The sequence below is a fragment of the Maniola hyperantus genome, chromosome 21 (assembly GCF_902806685.2).
Source record: "Maniola hyperantus chromosome 21, iAphHyp1.2, whole genome shotgun sequence".
Taxonomy (NCBI): Eukaryota; Metazoa; Arthropoda; class Insecta; order Lepidoptera; family Nymphalidae; genus Maniola; species Maniola hyperantus.
The window spans coordinates 6,119,369-6,146,008 of record NC_048556.1 but is presented as its reverse complement, the minus strand read 5'-3'; the positions used below and the strand labels follow the sequence as shown (position 1 = coordinate 6,146,008).

At 37.8% G+C, this 26,640-nt stretch overlaps 1 protein-coding gene across 2 annotated transcripts; it reads left to right on the top strand.

Annotated features, from left to right (window-relative positions):
• The first annotated feature begins 11 nt into the window (after positions 1-11).
• Positions 12-26,640, top strand: LOC117992445 (uncharacterized). 2 transcript variants are annotated; one of them, XM_034980143.2, is made up of 19 exons: positions 12-314; positions 398-503; positions 825-1,043; positions 2,297-2,373; positions 3,845-3,989; positions 4,319-4,476; positions 5,266-5,315; positions 6,136-6,202; positions 6,703-6,921; positions 17,346-17,590; positions 18,149-18,371; positions 19,637-19,816; positions 20,608-20,872; positions 21,539-21,649; positions 22,014-22,207; positions 22,997-23,341; positions 23,683-23,913; positions 24,348-24,533; positions 25,149-26,640. In XM_034980143.2, the coding sequence occupies exons 1-19, from the start codon at positions 195-197 to the stop codon at positions 25,233-25,235; spliced, it is 3,228 nt and encodes a 1,075-aa protein (XP_034836034.1). In that variant the 5' UTR covers positions 12-194; the 3' UTR covers positions 25,236-26,640. The 2 variants fall into 2 exon arrangements, with proteins under 2 accessions (XP_034836034.1, XP_034836032.1); XM_034980141.2 differs by having other exon boundaries at positions 825-1,055.

The window sequence follows — 26,640 nt, the reverse complement described above, 5'->3', positions numbered from 1 at the left end:
TTTCCAAAAGTGGGAAAATGGCTATTGAAAAACTAAAAAGTTGATAAAACTCCAAACAATACATAAGAACTTTTCTATTACATAACAAAGTTACTAGATAGTAGTGAGAGTAGAGTGTAATACGTTATTTAATTGCGTGGTATACGAATAAAAGATTTTGTTGATAAAGTTGTGTTGTTTGAAAAAGCTCTACAATGGAAGGTCCTGGTATGAGCTTGTTTCAAGGTGCACCAAGCATCCACATAAATAATAGCGCGCAAGACAGGCTAGAAGAGCAGGAAGAACTTGAAGATCGGAAGCGTCTCGACGAAGAGGTATTTTGCGCGATATCACAACATAACCTCGTGGGAAAGTTTGTTTACACTTCACTATGATTGTTGATGTTGTTTGTTTTTAGCTGAAACACACTCTGGCGAATGCTTTCGACGATCTGCACGACGATGATAATAGTTCTGTTAACAGTAGTGGAAATTACACTTTAGACGCGACTTGTCCCAATGGAGGTAAATTTAATTAAGATTACAAGACTAACAAGTTTTTCCCGCTATCTCGTTCGCGTGGTTTTCGTTTTTTTTATTTCGGGTGAAAAATAGCTTTATGCCTTCCTCCTGGTGGTGCAAGCTCTAGGCCAAATTTCAATGAATAGGTTCAAGTTAAAGAACTGCCAACAAAACACAAAAAGAGAGAAATTGTTAATTTATTTTTTAATCTGGCGCTTAATTATCATAAAACTGAAATTATTGTGCTAAATTCTTAATGTTTGCAATTTTTCATTTTCAACTTCTTCAAACAAAAAACTTCATTTTATATCATAACAATTTCAGCTCAGCATCCAATCAGAACAGGGTTACCACCTACATATGTAGAATCTCTAAATCACTTAAAGGAAATTCAACATGCCTCAGAACCTTCAAAGCCCTTTTGTGAAACACCCAAGAATCATTTGCATCATTTGAGAAGTATGGAAGATCCTATAAAGCTGCCTTACAGTCCATATGGGGCTGGCGATGGACAAAACCATTATTATAATCAAGAATACAGAGGTATACCAGCAGGTAGAGGAACTTTTATACAAAAAATAGATGAACTTATTATAAATAAATATAACTAGCTGATGCAGGTAACTTAGTTCCTATAGATTTAGGTTTTCTAATAGAAGCTTTTGCTAACAATTTTTTTTGGGTCATTTCAAATATGTCTGGTCTTCAAGATGCCAGCTTCCACTGAACCAAACTTATGTAACATGGATTGGGTTTATCTGAGCTAAGATAACAGATGCACACTCACATATTTTATAATCTTAGTATAGACAGGATTAAACTACTAGCGACTGCCCGCTGGTTAATTTGGTGAATATATATCTACATCCTCTTTATTTCGTATAAGGTGATGCCCGCGACTTTGTCTGCGTCAAATTCGGTTTTTAAAACTCTTTGATTTTCAGGGATTTTTTATCCAAGACCTTCCCCGAGATGCAAGCTTTCTCTGTACCAAATTTTGTCAAAATCGATTGGATAGATAGTCTGTGAAAGGCTAGCAGACAGACAGACACACTTTCGCATTTATAATATTAAGTATGGATCAACTCCAAGGTGCTGACAATAATGTTTAAGTTATATGGAACTAACTTATACATATAATATGTATATAGTTTTGGAAAGTATGTATTATGAATTTGCCTCTATTAAAATCAATTTTGAAAAATTAAAAAATATACCTAGACCTTCATCGTACAGAATTGTGATGATTTGAAATATAATCTGTAAGTTTTCACAGTAGTTTAGTTGTTTTTAAAAGATCATCAGTATCACTAAGTACAAGTCAGGTAGGTGAAATTTATTTCATTTTGTTTCAATGGTGAAACAATATTTTTTTTTTTTTATTAGAGATAGCGACCAAACGAGCGGGCGGGTCAGATGTTAAGTGATTACCGCCGCCCATGAACATTTGCAGCAATTATTTATTGTACTTTGCATTTAATAGGCTACTTGACAATTTTTTTAAGTTGGTCTTAAATGGTTAATATTTGTCCTATTATATCAAAAAAATTAACACTATATTTTTTTGCGCCCTAAAAACCGTAAAACTTTAATTTAAAAAAATATTTTTCTTAGACAGGTGAAAACACTGTCGGCCATGTTTGGCCGATAGATTATCTGTGCTCTGACGTCATGCATTTGTAAACAACAGTATAACCACAGGGTTATATATAGGTAATAGGACAAATATTAACCATTTAAGACCAACTTAAAAAAATTGTCAAGTAGCCTATTATTGTAAATAAAATCTTTTTTAGGACATATCAATGGCATTAATAATTTTGAAGCCAGGCAAGACTACATGAATGAAGAAGGGCTTAAAGTTATGTATGAGGTAAGTTGCACATACTATATTAATTTGTCCCAGAAATTTCTCAAAAAACAAAAAGAGAAATACCTAAATGATAGCTAATACACATGATGGATAGAAGCAGGCATTATACCAAACTTTTTATATTGCTCATGGTACCTATATACCAGCGGCGAAGAGTCAATATAACACGATTCCTATCGGCTTCCCTTTAAGAATTGGCATACCTATAGCGTAGGTACTACTTCACATAAATGTAGGCCAAAGGTTCGATTGTCACGCATGCTAAATTAAAAAAAAAAATTAAAAGCATACTGCATAATATCAGCTAATGTAAGTAGGTAGTAAGTAGCAGGTACCATACACCGTACAACCCGCAAGATATCGGCTTTCCCAGATAGATTTTTGCTTAGTATCTATCTCTTTCATTTCCCTAGCGAAAGCGAAAGAAGCGAACTAGGTCTGTCTCGCTTTACGGGTGGCCATCAAGGAGACCACCAATTTAATCGGGCCCAGTAGCGAATACGAATTTGCAACTCTGACAGGTCAGACAAATTTGACGCAAATAACTCGGTTGGATCCGAGTTACCCTATAATACGTCCAAATTAAAAATTATATTAATATTATTGTTTTAACAGGTACATGCTACTATTTTGAGTATTTTGTATTTTGAAGGGTGATTTGATATTGTTGATACATTTGTTTTTGTGAAGCGGCCATGCTTGTTTGTTTTTAAAGTTGTTAGTGGTGTTTTATTTTGATATAATAAATTGGGGATAGTGATTAATAACTAATAAGTGTAAGTTCACGGTAATTTTGATTCAGTTTGGTAAGTCAAAATCAGAAATGGCCTTAATTCACATAGATTGTTGTTTAACAGATTTCTTGTTACGTAACGATAGTAATTTTTCTAAATTAAATTTTGAAAACAAAAATCGATGGGGAACAGCTGATATTCTTTTAGGTAAGTAAGTACGTTTCCGGCTTCCCTTTTTCAGATTTTCACCCTTCGCCACTGCTATATACAGGTCTTTTTTGGCCAATCATAGCAAACTGAGAGCTTTAGGTTCCATGTATTATATTTTTGAGTTACTATTTATTTATTTCAATACAAAAAAAACTATATATAGTATATACATACAGAAAAATATATTATATGTATTATACTTATTTTTATTTTTCATGTACCAAAATAATTGTAGTGACAAAGTAATAATAAATTTAGTTACATTGGAAATGCTTATCTCTAAACAGAGATTTCTTCCAGCTTCCCATTCAATGTTGCGAGTAAGGCGTATTAAAAATTGGAATCGGTCTTATGGTACTAAAATAATATAATGTAATATATTATTTGAATAAAAATATTTTATGTGTTTTGCTTTTTTAGTAACAAAAATAATGTAGAAATTATAAATATCCAGATTAGACAGTAGTCAAACGTTGAACCTCCACTAAAGCACTCGAAGTCTTCAGAACTAAGATTTTTTATTGTAGATGCGCCTAAAAGAATGTCAACAACTAGCAGACCAGAGACAAAAACTTGACATGGAGGTGGACAGCCTCCGAGCGAGACTCACGGCTGCCTTGCAGGATAAGGATAAGGCGGAGTTTTCTTTGCAGGAAGCTCATTGCTTACTTGGTATGGTTTTATTTAAATTTTGTTAATAAAAAACTAGTCAAGAGCAAGTTAGACTTGCACACGAAGAGTACCAAACCATTGTAAAAGATATAACACTATTGGCCATTTTGAAATTCGCCATCTTACTTTTTTTATAATTTTTTGTTATAGCAATACTGTTAAAATTTCAACTCTATGAGACATACAGACAAACAGATTGACAGGCACTTAGTAATAGGGCACCCTTCGGTGCATGTATGTAATTGCGGGTGTCCCACTATAGTTGTCAAATTGCAAAAGTAGACCAAAAGATATCTCTTTACCTGATTGCATCTGTATCCATTTTGCAGCATCAAGCAAGCACAAGTCAATAGAGCTGGAACAGCAAATGACGTCACTGACGGAGAAACTGGTGGGCAGTGAGCAGGATAAAGAGCAACTGAAGCTGGAGCTCCGAGCCGCTAATATGGCGGTACAGGAGGCTCAACAACGGCTCCACACTATGCAGGTATGAAATCTACAATGTTTCGAGAAACCGATTGATATCAAAGTACAGCTCAAACAGCTGGGTCTCTCTCTCTTTCTGCGTCGTATTCCTCATTTCTGAGGGTTGTTACCCTTTTCCATTAATCATGTAATGGTAGGAGTCTATTTATTTAAACATATTTATTGCTAACCATAATATTACAAAAATAAAAATACAGTAAAAAGCCAAAATCGCTGACACATCCAGTTACCGACTTCGATCAACGTTGCTTAATAATCGATTAATATTATCATCATGAGTAGTAAGCTGGTGATAGGCTGCATCACCAGCTTACTACTGAAGCACCACGACGACTATCAAATGCGTTATGGCAGACTTTACCACCTTTGAGAACATTATGGAGAACTCTCACGCAAGCAGGATTCCTCACGATGATGTGTCAAAGTCTTACCTACTAGGCTATCACTCCATTTTCTCTCTATATATTGGCGCTGATTCTGTTGGTTTTCGCTAAACTAAATTTAGAGTATCTGCATCCTTTTCTTTTTAATATTGCTAAAAAAGGACGGAACATGAATATTACATTTAAATACTCTAAATTTTAGTGCACGCTTCAAATTTAAACGATACGCTCGCGACTGGCAGCTAAAGTCACTAGATTTGACTGCTCTAAATTAAACTTAAAACTGTCAAACTATGTCTGTCCTTTTTATATTATATTAGTAAGAAGAGGATGCGAATGCTCTAAAATTTAGTTGTGCTCAGAATCAGTATCATTATACATGTAATAAAACACTGATTCTTTTGCAGGTGGCACATTCACATGACACTGATGCACTGTTCAGAGAACAGCAGGATAGGTATCAATTTCTTTTTTTTAGGGTTCCATAACTCAAAAGCAAAAAGGCACCCTTATAGGATCACTTTGTTGTCTGTCTGTCTGTCTATCAAGAAACCTGTAGGGTACTTCCCGTCGACCTAGAATAGGCTACTTGACAATTTTTTTAAGTTGGTCTTAAATGGTTAATATTTGTCCTATTATATCAAAAAAATTAACACTATATTTTTTTGCGCCCTAAAAACCGTAAAACTTTAATTTAAAAAAATATTTTTCTTAGACAGGTGAAAACACTGTCGGCCATGTTTGGCCGATAGATTATCTGTGCTCTGACGTCATGCATTTGTAAACAACAGTATAACCACAGGGTTATAAAGTTTTACGGTTTTTAGGGCGCAAAAAAATATAGTGTTAATTTTTTTGATATAATAGGACAAATATTAACCATTTAAGACCAACTTAAAAAAATTGTCAAGTAGCCTATTATGAAATTTCGTAGGTAGGTAGGTCTTATAGCATATAGTAAGGGAAAAAATCCGAAATCCGTGAATTTGTGGTAATCACAAAAAAAATGCCTTCATAAACAAATAATTCGTATTTTCAACTTTCAAAGTAAGATTACTATACCGAGTGGGGTATCATATGAACGGGCTTTACCTGCACATTCTAAAACAGATTTTTATTTAATATTATGCATAATAGTTTTTGCTTTATCATGCAAAATGTCGAAAAATACGACCGTAGTACGGAATCCTCGGTGCGCGAGTCTGACTCGTACTTGGCCGGTTTTTTTAACATTATTGAACTGTGAACAAATGTTAAATTGATTTTCTTTATTTTAGACATCGTGAAGAAATGGACAGATTGCAAAATGATTTGATGAAAGCTAAAAATAGGCTGGATGAAAAGGTAATCACAATTTTGTTTTAATCATAGAATTTTTACTATACAAGAAAATAAAAATATAGCTGGCGTTTTATTTGAACAAACAAAGTTATTTTGTACAGTACGCGCCCGAAAGTACATCGGCCTTTAGAATGACATTTCGGCTTTGTAGAGCGTTGTCTCTGTCACCCAAACCTATGACACATATGACATTTGTCAGTCTCAATGACAGGGACAACGCTCTACAAATCTGCTATCTCCTTCTAAATGTCGATGTACATTACTTACGGCCGTCTACTGTAGCTGACTCGTCCCAGCTATACTGTCGGTTCATATTTCAGTCATAAAGCAAAAATATAAATCCTCTTTATTCCCTATCCCGTGGGAATTTCGAAAAATTCAGTCTTAATCCTTGTCTATGTTATAAAGGGTACATCTTTACAAAATTTTAGCTTTCTAGGTCCGAGGGATGAGTCAGTCAGTGAATGAGTTAAGATTCTACTTTTATATGTATTGATTTTTAGGATAATGAAATAAAAATGCTAGAAAAACGATGTACAGATCGTGATAGAGAGAAAGAGACGATCCTAATAGATAAAGGTGCTACTATCAATCGTCTTGCCAGTGAGTTAGAAGTGGCACAGAGTAGACTTGTCAGTGGGGAAGCTACTCAACTGAAAGAAAAAGTGCTACACTTGACCAATGAAAGGAATACGGCTAGAGAGCAAGTTAAGGAGCTTGGGGTGAGTCATCACTACCCTTATATTTATGTAAATGCGAAAATGTGTTTGTTTGCCCTTCAATTACGTCGCAACGGAGCAATAGATTGACGTGATTTTTTGCATGGGTATAGTTAAAGACCTTTTTTTTTTACGCTGGGAAATGCGTTTACGCATCCCCCCCTCCTGGAAGCCAGCCAGCTAACCAGCCAGCCAACCAACTGGAGGGAAGGTATGTGGGACTCGCCGGCCGAGAGGCGACCGGAATACCCACTAAAACCCAGCGGCATTCCTGCACGTCGCCTGCTGGCTGGGTCACGGGAACGCCGAAGCAAACCACCCCGACCCAGTCAGCGACATCCGCCGAGGCGAACCCTCCACCGGGGACCCCGCTCACGAGGTCCCCACACCGCACGTCCGAGGCGCACCGACCAAGTGCGTGCGCCTCCCGACCTGGGGACGGGGCGACAACTGCACACTTCGCGCACGTCGCCCGCGTCCCTTCCTACGCTTCGTCCGCTGTGCCCTCTGCTAGTCAGAGGGACACGCGGAGAAATCTTCCCCCTGCCAGGTCATTAGCCATGGCCAACTATATCCCCGAAGAGAGATTGTTAGCCATGTTACCAGGGTGCACCACCATCCAAAAGGGACCAGCAGCACTCAGGCACACTAGGAGGTTACCTGGCTGGCACCCCATAGTTAAAGACCTGGAGAGTGACATAGGATACTTTTTATCCCGGAAAACCCACGCGGACGAAGTTGCGGGCATCAGCTAGTACTTAATAATAATAATGTCCTCCAGATCGAATTTTGGTCACGGCGGCCAATCTTCGTAGAGATTAGCCAATTGCGCGGGAGATATAGTCCAAAAGTGTGTGCACAAACACAGGTGCACTCTGTATTCCCTCACTCTCATAGCCTGAGTTGTAATGATACAGTATATTTTCAGAATTGACTTGTGAAGACCCTTCATTTGATACCCTCATTGATGATTCATTGATGGGTCTAAGTTTTTTTTTAAATTTCATTCCAAAAAAAAAGGATGAAGTTTGTTTGTGTTTATAAAAGAAATCCTTCTTGCGACCCAGTTCTCTTAAGGGGAAAGGAACTGTCAAATCGCGAAAATGCTGTAAATTTGAAGAAAAAGATTTTCTTTCCTAAAGCATTAATAGCTATTAAATACATGTAATAAAAAACTTCAATTTGTGAAGATCATAATGACCTATATCACATTTGTTCAAATTATCCCGTTTTTTGAAGAATTGATGTTGAAAACATTGCTATGATCAACTTGTTTTGTTGTTTTTTTCTTTAACGGCTAAACGTGTTAAATTCAAACCATCACAAAACAATATGTTTAGGTTATCTTATCATTTTAAATTATTGGTTTTAAACTAAATGTTTTTCATTTCTTAAATAATCTAAAACGAACGGAAATTATTCATTTTCTTGCAGGCGCTAAATCCTGTCAGTAGCCTTTTGGCTTTCATGGCGGGCGGAGCTGCGCGCATCCATTTCTTCGTAAAATTACGCTATAAACTTATTATTTTTGAATGAAAGTTGTGTTTATATGTACTGGTAATGGTTGAATAATAAAATAGGGATTTATTTATCTCAAAATGTAGAGCCTGCTCACTACTCAAATTTATTTTAAAATTATCGTAGTATTACGTAATAGTTGTGAGGTTGTCATAGATTATGTTGACAGACAGTAATATTTTCTAAGTAAGTATTATACCTATGTGTCAGATCCATATTTGAGTTTCATTTCATTTAATTTCATTTCATTTCAAGTGGCAATGAGCGCTCGTAATTCGAAAAGCCAATATATATTTACAAAATACGATCCCAATTCCCAAGGTACTGGAATGGCGACCTCGCACCTGAAAGCGCAGCGTTAGAAGACCGCCTCTAGGTGGACAGACGAATCAAACGAGTCACAGGGAGCCGCTCGATTCAGGCGGTGAAAGACTGTGCCATGAGGAAGACCTTATTAGAGACCTATGTCCAACAGTGGACGTCTGTCGGTTGATGATGATGATGATGATGATGATTATGCCTTTCTTCTTCTTCTTAAATTTTGAAAAAAAAAATTTGAAAGCATCTGGCATAACCTGTTAACTTGAAGCCTTAATAATAATTATTAAGGCTATTTCAAATTAAAATGATATTTAAAACTAGATGATGCCCGCGACTTCGTCCGCGTGGATTTGGGTTTTTTAAAATCCCCTGGGAACTCTTGCGAGATAAAAAGTAGCCTAAGTAGCCTTCTCTGGAATATAAGCTGACTCTGTACTAAATTTCATCAAAATCGGTTAAACTGTTGGGCCGTGAAAAGCTAGCAGACAGACAGACAGACACACTTTCGCATTTATACTATTAGTATGGATTATAAGAAAAAGATTTATTGCCTCTCAGCCCTCTGAGAGACGTTAGGTTAAGTGAACACGAATTATGACAGTTCTGTGTTCTAGCGTAAGCTTTAGGTCTTCTGATAGCGTCAACAGTGACATTTCGGCTGCCTAAAATCCAAACCCTGTAAACGACATCAGACGAGATCGCAGGGAGATAATTTAATTTATTTGATTTTAAGACTAAGTATTTTCAGTAGATTGTCTAGTAGTTAGACTTTGTTAAATAATGCAGAAAAAACATTATTGTATGCAAAGTATTTTCCTTGCAAACATTTAACATGTACCTATAGTACGTGACAGGTCGAGATGGCAATCGGGGTGGGGACGTCACCCGCGCTATCACGCACCGGGTTAGCGTGGGGGCTGTGCGGGTGTGCGGGCCTTATACCCCGATTTCCATCTGTCATTTTCTCATCATTCATCTCGCGTACTATAGAGCTTATTGCCTTTCCTATTCTTACTTTTAATGCATTATTAAACGTCTTTACTGTTTTGATTTGGATTTTAGATCATGGGTTATGTTTTTAAAATGGTCACAGCGACTTACTAGGCTTTGAATTGGTTTTCTCATTGTATAAGGTGCACTTACTATATATAGCCTGCGACAGGTTGAGAGGGTAATCGGGATATAAGGCAAGGGGACGCGCCGTACACCCGCACGTCATAAGGCGCACGACTGCACCGGGTTAGCGCAGGAGCTGTGCGGGTATACGAGGCGTTCCCTCGCGTATACCGCTTGTGAAGGCACCACGCCCTGCACTCGGACATGAAGAAGTTGCACTAAGTCTGCATACGCCGACCTATCGTGACATTGTGCACGGCAAGAACAGCTCGCGTCAAACGAAAGGCGCCCGTATGCTAGGTAACAATTCGGGTGGAGTTCGCAAGGCTGCGGATCGCTCAGTTGTACTCGACGTACCGCCTGAATCTGTAGGAATATCGAAGAATTATACTGGCGATGATTTTATAATCGTTGAGAACAAAAAGCGAAAACGTAAACTTACGAATATGAGAGGGACCTATTCAGAACAGTGTAAAATACAAGTCGCTGACCCGGAATGCTCCATTTATATCTCTCGCGCATTGAAAACTGTCACGGAAGCAAACATTAAGGAGCATATCCACGACATGGGCCAGGAGTGTTTAGGTGTTGAGCGTCTGACACAGCATAAAGAAACTTCGTTTAACTCGTTCAAAGTTAAGATACACGCAAATAAATTGAATACATTTTTAGATGCCAATTTTTGGCCTACTGGTTTGGTGTACCGGCGTTACAGAGAACGACAGTTTCGAGAAGCTTCAAAATAACACAATATGGGAAGTACGACCACAACCAATATTACATTAGCTACTTTTAACTGCCGTTCTATTAAAAGATCTGCCGAACAAATTAAAAAATTGTGTTCAAGTGCTGACATTCTAGCTCTGCAGGAGACTTGGCTCCTCCCCCATGACTTAGGATTTGTAAACGAGCTCAGTCAGGAGTTCAGTTGTTTCGCAAAGTCTGCGGTGGATACCTCGGCAGGAGTTCTAAAAGGCCGACCGTACGGGGGTCTCGCATTGATGTGGCGTAAGTCATTGTTTCCTAATGTAGCAATCATAGACTGCGCCTGTGATAGACTGGCGGCCGTGCAAATTGATTTGGGCGGACGCCATGTTCTCGTAATGAGCGCCTACTTACCTTATGACGATGGAAGCGAAGACAGTTTAGCGGACTTCATATGTTGTTTGGGTAACATTGAAGCCGTTATTAGCGATATCGATGTTGAGGCCATCTACGTGTTGGGTGATTTCAACGCACATACAGGCACTAGATTCGGAAACGAGCTTTTAGATTTTTGTGTAGACCACTCATTGGTATGTGTAGATAAAGAAATTTTAGGTCCAGACACTTTTACGCATGTAAATGATGGCAGTGGAGGTAGACGCAGGTTGGACCATTGCATAGTGACGGCTGCTGCACGTGCCACAGTCACCTCCGCGAGTGTAGATCTAAGTGTGTACTGGTCGGACCACTATCCCCTCTTAATAAAGTGTGAAGTGAGTATGATTCCGAGGAAAATTGTGACGTATACAGAAGGCAAGTCGTTATTCGGTGTTCGTTGGGGTAGTAAAAACGACGAGGAAACTAAACTGTATAATAAAAAATGCTGTGATATTTTAAGTAATTTTAGCCTATCTAGTCATTTTGATAATTGTTTATGTTGTAGTTTTAATAGTGTTAAAGTATGTGATACCCATTTGTATTTACTGGACGAATATTATAATAATATTGTTAAGGCTTTGCAAGATGCTGCAAAAATTAGCGTTCGTCACGATGTACGGACCAGGCCGAAAACAGTGCTGGGTTGGAATCGCCATGTCCGTGAGAGTCACCAATCAGCGAGATATCATTTTAAATGTTGGCTGTGGGATGGGAAACCTCAGTCTGGTGAGATATATAACAATATGGTGGAGAGTCGACGAGTATTTAAAAGTAGGTTGAGGTGGTGCCAGAACAACGAGGACCAACTAAAAATGGACATACTGGCTTCACATCAGGCAGATAAAAACTTTGCTAAATTCTGGAAAGCAACAAAGCGTCTTGACTATAAGTCAAACTTACCTGCGAGCGTAGATGGTGAGCATGAACCAAAGTTGATTGCCGAGTTGTTCTCGCACCACTTCAAGGTTGATCCCTTGCCAGCTAAAAATGTACAGCAGCATGGTTCTATGCCCAGTGACTTTAAAAGTATCGAAGGATCTACTCTACTGTACACAGCCGATTGTATAGCCAACGTGGTTAGAAAAATGAAGAGAGGTAAAGCTCCAGGTTTTGACGGGCTGAGCATAGAACACATCTTATTTGCAGGTTTCGATATTTTTCGTATTTTGGCGGAATTATTTACTTTTTGTGTAAATACTGGATATTTGCCGAAAAATCTTATGAGAACGTTGGTGGTTCCAATCCCTAAAAATAAAACTGGTGACCTTTCCAGCCTTAAAAACTATCGGCCGATTTCTTTAGGGACCGTTATAGGTAAAATTCTGGAAAGGCTACTACATCCAAGTATAAAAGGTAACATAAAGGTTGACGACACGCAGTTTGGTTTTCGTTCTGGACTCTCAACAGATTCTGCAGTTTTCAGTCTTAAATCAACAGTTAACTACTACACTAACAGAGGTACGTCGGTTTATGCTTGCTTCTTAGACCTAAGCCGCGCCTTCGACCTAGTTAACTACCAGCGACTTTGGCAAAAACTAACAACATCGAATGTACCCAGTAAGACTGTAGACCTGTTGAGATACTGGTACGAAAATCAGACAAACTTTGTTAAATGGGGCGACGCCATCTCTAATGACTATATATTAGAGTGTGGCGTACGTCAAGGTGGGCTGACCTCTCCGGACCTCTTTAGCTTATACGTAAACGATCTGATTGAGGAACTTAGAAGTACAAGGATTGGTTGTCATATAGGTACAACTTGCCTGAATAATTTAAGCTACGCTGACGACATGGTACTTCTAAGTCCCTCAATCAGGGGACTTAGAAGATTATTGGCCATCTGCGAGCATTATGCAAGGGATCACGGCCTGAAGTATAATGTTAAAAAGACGCAGATGATGTTATTCCGCTCAGGTAGAGGTCCGGAGAGGATTCCGAAGGTTTTTTTAGATGGTGTACCTATTGAAAGGGTGGATCAGTTCAGGTACTTGGGGCATATCCTAACTGAGGACTTGCGTGATAACCGCGATATAGAACGCGAAAGGAGGGCTCTGGCTGTTCGGTGTAATATGCTCGCACGTCGGTTTGCACGGTGCAGTCCTGAGGCGAAGCTGACGCTGTTTAGAGCATATTGTCAATGCTTCTACACGTGTCAGCTTTGGTTCAACGCCACGAAAAGTGCACGTAGCAGCATCAGAGTGCAGTATAATAACGCATACCGCATTCTGATGAAACTGCCTAAATACTGCAGTGCGTCGGGCATGTTTGCTGACGCCAGAGTGCCCGATTATTTCGCGGTTGTTAGATCTCGTGTTGCGGCATTTTGGTCCCGCATCCGCGATTCTCAAAACGAGGTCCTCAGGGTATGCTCTGAGTGCCCTGAGAATCCCATACTGAAGTACTGGCTTGCCGTACATCGTGACAATAACCGTAAATAAAGTACGAACCTCCTATTTGGGGGCAATCTTTAATTTTAATTTAATTTAAATTTTATTATTGTATACTTTATTATTTTCATTTTATTATTATTATTTTTAACAATTGTACATTTGTATTTGTATTTACTTTTATGTATGTCCAAATGGGTTCAAGTTGCCTAAATAAATGACTATTTTATTTATTATTATGGGTTTGATGAAAAAAATTTATTCAGTTTCAGTTCTAAGCATGGGGAACCCCCAAAATTTACTGTTTTTTTCTATTTTTGTGTGAAAATCTTAGTGCAGTTCACAGCATACGTCTACTTACCAAGTTTCAACAGTATAGCTCCTATAGTTTCGTAAAAAAGTGGCTGTGACATACGGACGGATAGACAGACAGACATGACGAATCTATAAGGGTTCCGTTTTTTGCCATTTGAGACAAGAAATGTCGGGTGTTTTGCCAGCCCTCTACGTTCGGAATAAAATCGTGTCGGATTTTGCTCGCCTATGAGTAAGTATGACGCTGTTTACAAAGGTCCTAAGTGACTTATAAACTACTAGGTGATGCCTGCGACTTCGTCGGCGTAGAATTAGGTTTTTTAAAAATCAATCGTCAACTGTAGGTGTTACAATTGAAGGTATACGACAAACATTTACTACTTTTGCCTCTATTCTCTCTCTCCCTCAGTCGAGTTTTTTTTTTGTTTTTTGATCTTTAATATATAGAAGGAAAACGTGACTGACTGACTGACTGACTGACTGACTGATCTATCAATGCACAGCTCAAACTAATGGACGGATCGGGCTGAAATTTGGCATGCTGATAGCTATATTACGACTACGACGACGATAGGTATATACCTATCGTCGTCGTAGTCGAGTAATATATATATATTACTAATATGGATTGTATATATATTGATATTTATAATAGATATGTATATGTATGATAGTTATGTATGTATTACTGAAATAGTTAGGTACTTATTAATTAATTATATTATATTGTTTTATACTACTTCATTTTTCTGTATTGCGTGTAAGTACTATCCAACACACCTAGTTTCTCCTTTCACCAAAGGTTGCCTGGTAGATTGCTGTGAGCAATAAGGCCGCCTTTGCATACAATCTTTTTTTCGTTTTAGTTTCTTTGACATGTTATGTAATATTTTTTGTGTGCAATAAAGTATTTCTATCTATCTACGACGTAGGCATCCGCTAAGAAAGGATTTTTTGAAAATTCAACTCCTAAGGGGGTGAAATAGGTGTTTGAAATTTATGTAGTCTACGCGGACGTAGTCGCGAGCATAAGCTAGTCTTATATAAATTCTATTTGTGAAACTTGTCATCAGCTTCAATTTTCTTCTGTTCTTATCAATTTACTTTTCCAATTAGCTGTAAGTTTTCCTGTTAAATAAAAAAATATAAGTATAACAATAATTAATACCGCGCATTATTTTTGCTCTTTTTGATTATTAAATAATTTATGACTATAATATAGATACACAAAATAAAAATAAAATACTAAATGATGCCCGCGATTTCGTGGGCGTGGATTTAGGCTTTTTGAAAATCCCGTGGGAACTCTCTAATTTTACGGGTTAAAAATTAGCCTTAGCAGACAGACAGATACACTTTCGCATTTAGTAACCAACTTCCAAAAAGGAGATGGTTCTCAATTCGGCCCGTTTTTTTAAATGTATGTAGGGGAAAGCAGGTAGGATTCGTACACTTTTTACTCTAGGTAATGTAAAAACAAAACTAATAAATATTTTAAAATAATTTCAACGCTGCTGGATTACCTAGTTATCTGGCTTTAATTATAGCGTAGTTCAGTGTTGATGCAAAGTAAGATGACAAAGCTATGATGAATTTCCCAAAAAATGGAAATCGTACGAAAGCACCCCACACGCGAGGTAGCTTCGTACATCGACTAGGGTACATTCGTACATAGTGGGGAGCCTTCGTACACAGGAATTAAAAAGGCTATTTTATATGAAATTAAACATTTATTGATATCAAAATTAACACAGAATCAACCTTAAACATAGTAATAACTAACAATATGGTGTTTACAAACAATTTGTTACAATTTAAGTCATTCATTAATCAACATTCTAATTTACCGTTATAGTAACTCGCGTTTCATCTCTTTAGCCTTCTGTTTTCTCTCTTGTTCTTCTTTTTTCATCTTTTTTGCTCTTTCTTTTTCTATCAGTCTATTTTTTTCGGGATTATATGTTATATCCTTAATTTTTCTAATACTTTTCCTTTCTTTGTGTCTTTTTAGGTGCATTCTCATTCACTTTAGGCTAAGGTAAAAGGTTGCATAATTTCTGGCGTCATCATCCCACAGTTGATGTAGATGGTGATGGAGGTGGCAATCTTGATGATAGATCTTGTTGAGTAAGAGTTATTTCTTTGGGAGTTGAATTGGGATAGCGCCTATGTCAAAAATAAACGATTTCTTAGTAATTATTATTAAACAGAGGGTCTTCCAAATTTCGTGAAATCCACGTCCATTGTAAGTTTTAACCATTACTAAACTGATTCTAAAGTTGTCGATTTAAATATAAAGAGTACGTCAAATGTTTATGACGTCATATCTATGTATATCTTTTATACAAGCTGCCATAGGTACCTACTAAGCCAGCGTTTTGACGTTTGATAAGAAGTTGCTGATTTGACTTATAGCGCAGCTAACCACAGGCATGAAACTTCGAAGAAAGAAAACATCGAGGTTTCACCCACACTGGCAGGCGTCAAATGTCACCTATATTTGACGCTCGGTAGGCTATGAAACTACTAGGTATTTTTGATTTAACGACACCCCTAGCCTAATATTTAGCAGATGTCGATTTCAGGATCAAACCGAGAGTTTCTTCACTCTAGTTCTACTCTGCTAGTCAAGGCACCACCACTATTTGTTGCATGTTATCATCTGGGAGTGGTTTAGAATTGGAATCCCATAACCCAGTTAGTGCAAAAACGATCCTGAACTCACGCGGGGTGCATTCGTAAAGTACGAATCCACCCCACTCCTAACTGCACGAAGGTACCCCAACTAAAAAAATCAAACAATAAATTTAAAACAAAAATAACGGTGAAGGTTATCCCAAAATTAATGTTTACACATGAATCTGAGGCACTTATCCAAAGACTATTATATGTTACTTTAACAATTTGAGCCAAGCTTATTACGAATTAATGTCGTCAAAGATGAGTCGAAAAATTATTTTCGCGGTGTGAAAACACGTTTTGACTTATTCTAAAAAAACTGACTGTTGTACAGCCACTGCACTTAGCTGTGAGCCTATGAATATGAGCGGGCCTCACATATACAAAAACACAAACGCGTCACCATGTAGCATAGTGTAGATATGACTGTTGTACGAATGCTCCCTCTGTACGAATCCTACCTGCTTTCCCCTACACCGATTTTTTCGAGGTTTCGTATTCGTTCATTTCCTGGAGTCCTTTACCCTAGTACGTTAAAGTACTAAAAGTGCGTGTTAGTAATTAGTATCAGCTGATCAAATGTCAATAAATTGCGCCAAAACCAAACGCCAAAACAAAAATTGCTAGTTTCAAGGTGAAACGGCAACTGTCATTAGCGAATCCAATTCCCTTAAAGGCTTGATCAATGATCATGTATGGATTACAGTAAAAATTGGACAAAGAATGAATCAAGCCTCAAACTATCTTGCTTTTATAAATAAAAATGACGAGCAAACGAGCAGGCGGGTCACATAATGTTAAGTGATTACCGCCGCCCATGAACATTTGCAGTACCAGAGGAATCACCAATATGTTCAGCCATTCAGGAATTTGTTGGTCTGCCTCTTCAATAACCCCATGTAGTAGTGGGGCCAAAGATAAAATCTCAAAGTCCTTATTTTGTTTCAGTCTAAACTAAAAGCTACAGCACAGGAACTGGTGACGTGTCGCAACAAAATGGCGGCCACTCAGAGAGAGTTTGACAACTGGAGAACTACGCTCAACCAGATACTGATGGAGGCACTGCCTGATAACTGTTACAGTTTAGGTGAACCCCCATCTCCTGGGAAGTTGGCGACTTTGAAGGAAATATTGAGTCGTCACAAACAACAGATGCAAAAACTCTCTACCATGCAAGAAGAGGTAGCAAAACGGTATGGATATTTCCGTAGTTTTTGTAGTTTTTAAACTCCTCTTTTTTGCGTCTTCATTGCAAACGCAAGGCTAAGGTTTGGAACACTCTTCCACAATATGTGTTGTCAGCCAATTACAACCCGGGTATCTTTAAAACAAGAGTGAATAGGCATATCCATATTCCATACTAATATTACAAATGCGAAAGTGTATCTGTCTGTCTGCTAGCCTTTCACGGCCCATCCTTTCAACCGATTTTGACGAAATTTGGTACAGCGATAGTTTGCATCCCGGGGAAGGACATAGGCTACTTATTATCCCGGAAAATCAAAGAGTTCCCACGGAATTTTCAAAAACCTGAATCCACGCAGACGAAGTCGCGGGCATCATCTAGTTCTAAATAAACGCGTCCTATCTTAGACCACATCATCTCTATCCATCAGGTGTGATTGTGGTCAAGTGTTTGCCTATAATGAATATTTTAAAAAAAGGTAAATTTTTGTATTTACAACTTATGAATATTTGTCTGAAATAAAAGATTAATTATTTATTTATAAACTGTTTATTATTTTGAATAGGGAAAAACGATTAGAGCAGTACAGAAAACAAGAATCGGAACTAAGAGCAAAGCTGGAAGAACAAAAGGGCATAGAGATGCAACTTAACTCACGTCTGGCAGTTCTGCAAAACAAAGTGGAACTTCTCGGAACTAACACTGACAGCGATCTGGTAGAGAGTTATAAAGCACAGAACGAACAAATGAGAAAGGACGCCGAAGAATTAAGAGCTGAAGTGAAAAATGTAAGTTGATCATGAACAACCCATCGCTGGCTCACTACAGAGCACGGGTCGCCTCTCAGAGTGAGAAGGGTTTGGCTATAGCCTACCACGCTGGCCATGTGCGGATTGGTAGACTTCAAACACCTTTGAAAACATTATGGAGAACTCTCATGAAGTTTTCGTCACGATGTTTTTCTTCACCGGCAAGTGATATTCAATTACTTAAAACGCACATGACTCCGAAAAGTTAGAGGTGCGTGCCCGGAATCGAACCCCCGACCTCCGATTAGAACGCGGCCGTCATAATCACCAGGGTATCACAGCTACTAAAATGTAAGTTGTCAGGGTGTAAATCCTGATCAGAAAAATAAAACACCTCGCCATATTGCGGAAAACCCGTGGAACTAATTTAAACAAGACCTTGTACTTAGTGACCATATACTAGTGGCGCCCCCAGAGCAAATTTTTTATATTTCTTGTCAGGCTTTAATTAGAACACTAGCGAAAATTTAGTATCAATATTATACTACCTAAACGTAATCCGCTATGTATAGCGTACATAACTCCGCCTACGAGCGGCACCCATCTACGCATCGTTCGTTGACTTCTAGCGCCAGGCAGATGTTTTATTTGCAAATACATTACGAACTTTTAAAAAAACGACAGGGTTTTTTTAAACGCGTTTTTTTGTGATATCTTATTAGTAATTATTTATCAGTACTATCGCTTCGTCTTTGTTTTTGTTAGCTTTCTAATAACATTCTGTATAGTATTATACTAGACTTAGATAATGCTCGCGACTTCCTCCGCGTAGATTTAGGTTTTCCAAACCTTTTTGATTTTCGGGGTGAAAAGTAACCTATGTTTGAAATATAAGTTACCTTGGTACGAAATTTCGTAAGGCTGGACTTTTGTCCTTTGAAAATCTCGTGAGAACTATTTTATTTTTTTATATAAAAGATAGCCTATGTTCATTATCCCACGGGTTTTTTATGCGACTATATGCGATATTACTTGCGACTAGCTTACGCTTGCGACTTTGTCCGCGTTGACTACACAAATTTCAAACCCCTATTTCACCCTTTTATTAGGGCTTGAATTTTCAAAAATCCTTTCTTAGCGCATGCCTACGTCATAATAGCTAACTGCATGCCAAATTTCAGCCCGATCCGTCGCCGTCGAGTAGTTTGAGCTGTGCGTTCATAGATCAGTCAGTCAGTCACTTTTTCTTTTTATATATTTAGATTAAATCGATTATTCATACATTACGTTCTCATACTTAATAGCTAGAATTGAAATACGCGGAGTTGGAAATGGAATATGACAAACTGAAAACCGAGAAAGGCAGTCGAGCCTCGCTAGTTCAGGAAGCCAATGCCGATCTCTTGCGGGAACTGGAGACCTACAACGGACGGTTGAAAGACACGTTGAAGGAAAACGGAGAATTAAAAACGTTGTACTTACAGGTAAATGATATTTGTAAGCAAGCGTAGTGTAGGACGCCCTCCAGCAAGATGGACCGACGATATAAAAAGGCTGGCGGGAAGTCGTTGAATGAGGAAGGCTGAGGACCGGGTGTGGTGGCGCTCTTTAGGGAAGGCCTATGCCCAACAGTGAATGTCCACAGGCTGATGATGATGATGGATATTTTTCATTACCAACTAACTTTTTTCGACTTTACTTGCGTAACGCCGAGCTCATTAGGCCACGTGACTCGAGAAATATATACCTACCGCGCGAGTTTTCCGTACAAATGTATAGCTTTAAGGACGCACAGTCTCAAAGATTTACAAACAAAATCTTAGAACCGGCGTAACTTTGAAACTACACATTTTTACTGAAATCTCCAAGGCACAAATATAAGTTTTTTGTGCTTGTCTACAAAATTTCTTTTAGTTTCATTGGTTGGTATTCAAATGAAAACCAAACTAGCATGCAACAGGCCGAGATAGCACGCCTCACGCCCCGATTGCCATCTAGACCTGTCGCATACATTGCATTGTATCGATATATTAAGATATCGTCATGAAGCCTCGCGTACTATTCCGATCCTTAAGAATTGCATAAAATGTGTGAAAGTAGCTTTGTATATAATCTTTGTATATATAAATGTCCAAACTGCTAATTGTATTTTAAAGTGAATCAAATATTTAGGCCTCATCATCACATTCCATCAAGTGTCATTGTTGTCACAAACGTATGCTAGTAATGAATTTAATAAAATCGCCCAAAAATATTTATGTATACAATGTCGAAGGTATGCAGCGCTCGCGATGCAGTTACAAGGGAACTGAAAGACGTACAAATCAAAAGTCAGAGAGAAATTGAACAGTACAAATCCCATGAGAGAGATTACATAGAGCGAATAGAGAAAGAGAAAAGAGCCGTTGAAAAGATGACAATGGACCTTACAAGTGCTAAAGAGGAGTTGGAAAGAGCCAATAAGAGAATATCTGAGCTTCAGAAAGAGTTTACGGACAAACAGAAGGAGTTTACTGAGAAGCTTAACAAGTTTCTTGAAGGTATGACTAATCTAATTTAGTATAATGCGTAAATTTTAAGAAAGGACTTGAAGTATTTGCTCTGGATGACCTGTCGTATCAGAAGTACATGACAGTTGACGGTTGACACTTAAAGGGAATATGTAGGTATAGTCCTTTCTCAAAATTTACGCACCAACTACAGATTTTAAAAGTAACAATTGCTATAATTGCCAAAAATCAACTTGCAAATATTCGGCAGGAAGTTCGAAATAGTTTCCCTTTGGATTTATTAAAAAAACTAGCTAGTTTTCGCGTTTCGTCCGCGTGTAGTTAGATTTTTGGAAATCCAGTGGAAGCTCTTATTTTCTGGGATAAAAGTATTTTTATCCCCAGGATGCAAGTTATCTCTGTGACAATTTTCGTCAAGATCGATATAGTGGTTGAGCCGTAAAAAGGTAACAAACAGATAGAGAAACAGAGTTTCTTCGCATTCGTCAATGGTAATATGAATATAGTATTGTTCGCGGATAACCAAGTTTTAAAAAGGAAGTTCTCATATCAAAAATTTATCATTTATGCTAACCACTTAAGTATTAATTTTAGAAATGAAATTGAACCCATTTATTTAATTTAAATGGAATATATACAATACATGATGTAGAAATTTGTGTTTGAATTAAAATGATTTTCTAACAATTTTAACAGATGAAAAAATTGCAATGCGAAAAGAAATAGAAGCGTGTGCTCAGTGTGAAAAACAGTTTAAACACATCAGAACTTTGGAAGAGCAACTGAGCAAATATAACGTGAAATTGGGTAAGTAACAGGACTAAACAATATAATGTTTTTTGATTGGTCAGTTTTGACAGAAAAATACTCAGACGCACTATACAGGGTGTAACCGGAACGCTAGCAAAAACGAAAACAGGTACTGATAGTACTGACGATTACTGAAATGATACCACAAAAAAGAACGTGAAAAAATATATTAAAAAACCCGAATTGTGTCTCAACACCGCTTTTGGGACGCATATTGCCTTAAAAGCAGTAACTTGACATCTGAGTTAGACACGTTTCCACCAGAGCACACATTTCAAAGTAACGTAAATACATTGAAAAGTTACACTAAGTGGTTTGTCTGTGATCGACACCTTACATAGAGTAATGTTTTTCATTCCAGCATCCCAAGAAAGTAACGAAACGCTAATGAAAGAGTTGAAAGGCAAAGCGGAGTTCTTTCAAAAGTACATAATGGAGCGGTACAAGAAACTGAGCGATCTACGCTCCGTCGGAACCAATACCGAAGATTCCTTACCGCAGACTATCTCTAGCCCAGAACCTGCCCCCGATTGCGATGATCCTCTCGCTGCTAAGGTATCTGTCGTGGTGTTTGTCAATCTTATAAAAGCCCTCTACTCCATTGAGAGAGAGTAGTGAGGTAGACGATTTATATAGTATTGCGCCTTCCTGTACGATTTTTAGCTCGTTCCACTTCTTTCCTATGCTCGCCACCAGAAACTGATAACATACTATATTAAGGGCAAAAATACCAGAAAATTTCGTTATGTTACGTTAAAAAGGTAACGTTGATAGTTGCGGTATACCGATATGATATAACATCACCTGTATTAATCATGCTATCCAGATAACGTTAATGGATATCGATATTTATTTTTATCGTTAGCAACGGTATTTTGGTAACGGTACGAAAAAAATACCGATAATTCGGTATCTTTTCGCGACCTCTGCTATAACCGTATGCTGCTATAAGTTTGAAATTTGCATTAGAGAACAAGGTTTGTAATAGGGAATTCATCTCGCCGTGCTGTTATGTTCTGTTTGTAGAGTGATCAAAGGAACCCTATTAATGACGTTTTATCTGTTTGTCTATAGGTAATTTTTTGCAGCTTAGCAAAAGATCGATGTTCCTAATTTTTATGTATTTACAAGAATATGTACTACCACAAAGTGTTGGCAGCAAAAGATTCTTTTTTTTACTTTTGATAGTTAGTCTTATTTTTCTTCTCTCTAACAAAATATACACAGAAAAATATCTATATTCAATCAAAAGTTGGCCCTCTGATCTCTGGTACTTTTAGACTGATAAATGATTATTATGTGTTTTTTCTACGCATATTTAGTCGTATTATTTATTTTTACCAGACTGCATTAATGATGAAAGAAAAAGCAATACGAGATCAAATAGCAGAGAAATTCACACTAGAAATCAAAACTATCGAAATGAACTGCGCGAGACGACTCAAAGAAATGGAGACTGAACAACTATCAACTGTGACTAAACTAAAAGACTTACTAGAACGAAAGGCGAAGGAAATTGATACGTTAAAGGAGTTCATACTATCAGAGAGGGCAAAAGTCACGCAAATATTAGAGTCAAAGGAAAATGAGATATCGGTGCTGATAAAGGAACACAATGAAATGCAGAATGAATGCCAAAGAGCGAAGGATGAAATCGGCGAATGGAGGCATAAAGCTGAAAAATATAAGGTAAATTAATAACAGTGGTTTTTTTTCTAAAAGCGTATACAAACATGATTTGATAAGAAATAAACTTTATTAAAGTGGTATTCTTGCATTTCACGAGGGCGAGTGGCTCATACTTGTGTTTAAGTCGTATCGGTATAGGCAATGTTAGCGAGCGCTTGCTCGCGACTGATTGGTCCAACATGCACGCACACTTACACAATGCTCTTGTATATGATGTAACCACAAGTAAAGTTCACTCGCCTTCGTGAGTTGCAAGAACTGTACTAAATATCCAAGGATCGAAATTGTAATATTTTATTAAAAAGATTCTATTTTGGCATTTTGTATGTTATTTATTTAAGGAGCGGTTATCCCGTCTGGGTTCCTTAGAAGATATATTGAAGAAAGAAAAAGAAGATTGGAAACAGAAAACCAGTTCGAGTGCAAAAGAATGTCAGTCACTGAAGACCAAAATGTTGGAGTTGCAATCCAGTTTGACGCAAATAGAGCAGAAATACACCAAGTTGCAATCCGATCACCAAATGCTCCAAGATAAATATAAGAATGCCAAAAGAACCGTGTTAACTTATAAGGTAAGGTATTTAAATTCAAACATACATTTGAGGAAGAAAATTTAACTTTACTACCATATTGATACATAACTAGCTTATGCTCGCGACTTCGTCCGCGTGGACTACACAAATTTAAAAACCCTATTTAACCCCCTTTGGGGTTGAATTTTCAAAAATGCTTACTTTATAGGAGGACGAGCTTATGCTCGCGCCTTCGTCCGCGTGGACTACACAAATATCAAACCCCTATTTTACCCCCTTAGAAGTTGAATTTTCAAAAATGCTTTCTTAGCGGATGTCTACGTCATAATAGCTATCTGCATGCCAAATTTCAGCCCGATCCAGTAGTTTGAGCTGTGCGTTGGTAGTCAGTCAGTCAGTCACCTTTTTCTTTTATATATTTAGATTTCGCTTGCTTGAAGAGCTATAATATTTTACTTTTACCATTTTCACAGGAATATATGGCGAAAAAAGACAGCCACATCAACAACGAAATGAACAGGATACAAGACGAGTACAGGAAGATATTCGTGAAGCTGCAGAATCAGATCAACTACTATGTGAACTGTCGAGTGCAGGAAGAACGGAAACATAAGGAAAAGCGGACCCCGTCGCAGTCGCAGCAATATACGCAAGTCGATGTAAGTAGCGACTGAAATCATGCTGTCCTTTTCTGTAGGAAACATCAGGAAAAGGATGGCAATATTTTAAAACTTGTTGCTGTTGTTGAGACCGACAAAACGTCATATATAGTATGAGTGACAGAGACAACGCTCTACAAAGCTGAAATGTTATTCTAAAGGCCGATGTACAGTACGCGGCCGAAAATAATGTCATTAGCCTTAAGAATAACATTTCGGCTTTGTAGAGCGTTGTCTCGGTCAATCTACTTGACGTTTTGTCGGTCTCAATGACAGAGACAGTACAAATTTGCTATTTCCTTATAAACCGGTCGATGTATATTATACTTTCGGCCGCGTACTGTACGTGACTTATTGCTGCGTACTTTAGCATCGCGAGGATGCTGCCTTGTTCACGCATTCGTGACGTGCATATACCGTTAAGTAAAAATAAATATACCGCTAAACAACGTAACAACAAAATGTTTGGTAGTTTTAACGTTAAAAATTTAGTAACAATCTCTAGTTACAGAATTCTGTGGGAAAAACGCGTGGTGAAATGTTTCAGTGCAGGCGCCCTTAAAGAATTATCAATTTTCACACTAAGCTAAAAACATTCTCTCTCTTCACTTCTAGTATACGGCAAGAATAAATGAACTGACAGAGGATTTCGCTCGACTCGCTCAAGCCAACTTCCAAGATACCCCAGACAGTGTTCACTGACAATACTTTACATAATGGATACTGAGGGCCTGGCACGCAAGTTAATAGATACAATGTGACGATCGCAATCATTTCCGAAACTACGGACTACGGAGTACGGACGTAACAGTAACCGGTTAAGTACACAGTCGACTGTGAAGTGGCAGTATCTCAATTTTAACAACTTTACAGGGTGAAGGAAAAAACTTCTTTTTTAGCTAAATAATGGGGCCGATTCTCTTTCCGACACAATCTCTAAACCTAAACTAAATTAACAGGTCTAAATCTAGTGCTATCCTTTTCTGCAACATTATGAAAGGAATAGCAATAGATTTAGACGTATCATTTTACTTTAGTTTAGAGATTGTGTACAACGGAATTAGCCACAATGGCGCCGATTCTGTTATTTTTTCGGTAAACTAAATTTAGAGTATCTGTATCCTTTCCTTTTTAATGTTGCTAAAAAAAGACGGAACGTGAATTTTACATTTAAAGACTCAAGTTTTAGTGCACGCTACAAACGATACGCTCGCGACTGGCAGCCAAAGTCACGAGGTTTGACGGCTCTAAATTAAACTTAAAACTGGCACCGATTCCTTTGTCTTTCTCTAACTAAATTCAGAGTATCTGCATCCTTTTCTTTTTAACAATGCTAAAAAAGGAACGAAACATGACTTTCACATTTAAAGACTCTAAATTTTAGTGCACAATACAAATTTCAACAGTAGGTTCGTGACTGCGCGCTAAAATCACGGGTTTTACCATCTAAAAATTAAATTTAAAACTGTCAAACTGCGTCTGTCCTTTTCATATTACATTAGTAAGAAGAGCATGCAACCACTCTAAAATTAGGTTGTGCTCAGAATTGGGGCCAATGTGGCTAATTCCTTTGTACACAATCTCTAAACTAAACTAAAATATCACGTCTAAATCTATTGCTATCCCTTTCATAACGTTGCTTGCGGAAAAGGAAAGCACTAGATTAAGACCTGTTAATTTAGTTTAGTTTAGAAATTGTGTAATTCTCTGGAATTGGCCTTTGGCCCCACCGAATCCAAAGAACAAACGGCCATTTCGAATCACAATTTCTCTGATTCAAATCGGACCGAGTCCACAACCGCCCTAGTAGGTATTGATCTCCGTCCAAGTTCAAATATTTGTTGTACAAAGCTGTATCAGTTTTATACCATAATACTTAATTATTAAATGATTTAATTGTAGTTATTTTTAAATAAATGTAGATAAGAAAGATAATCTAAATATATAAAAGGAAAAGGTTACTGACTGACTGACTGACTGACTGATATATCAACGCACAGCTCAAACTACAGGACGGATCTGGCTGAAATTTGCCATGCAGAAAGCTATTATGACGTAGGCATCCGCTAAGAAAGGATTTTTATAAATTCAACCCCCAAGGGGGTGA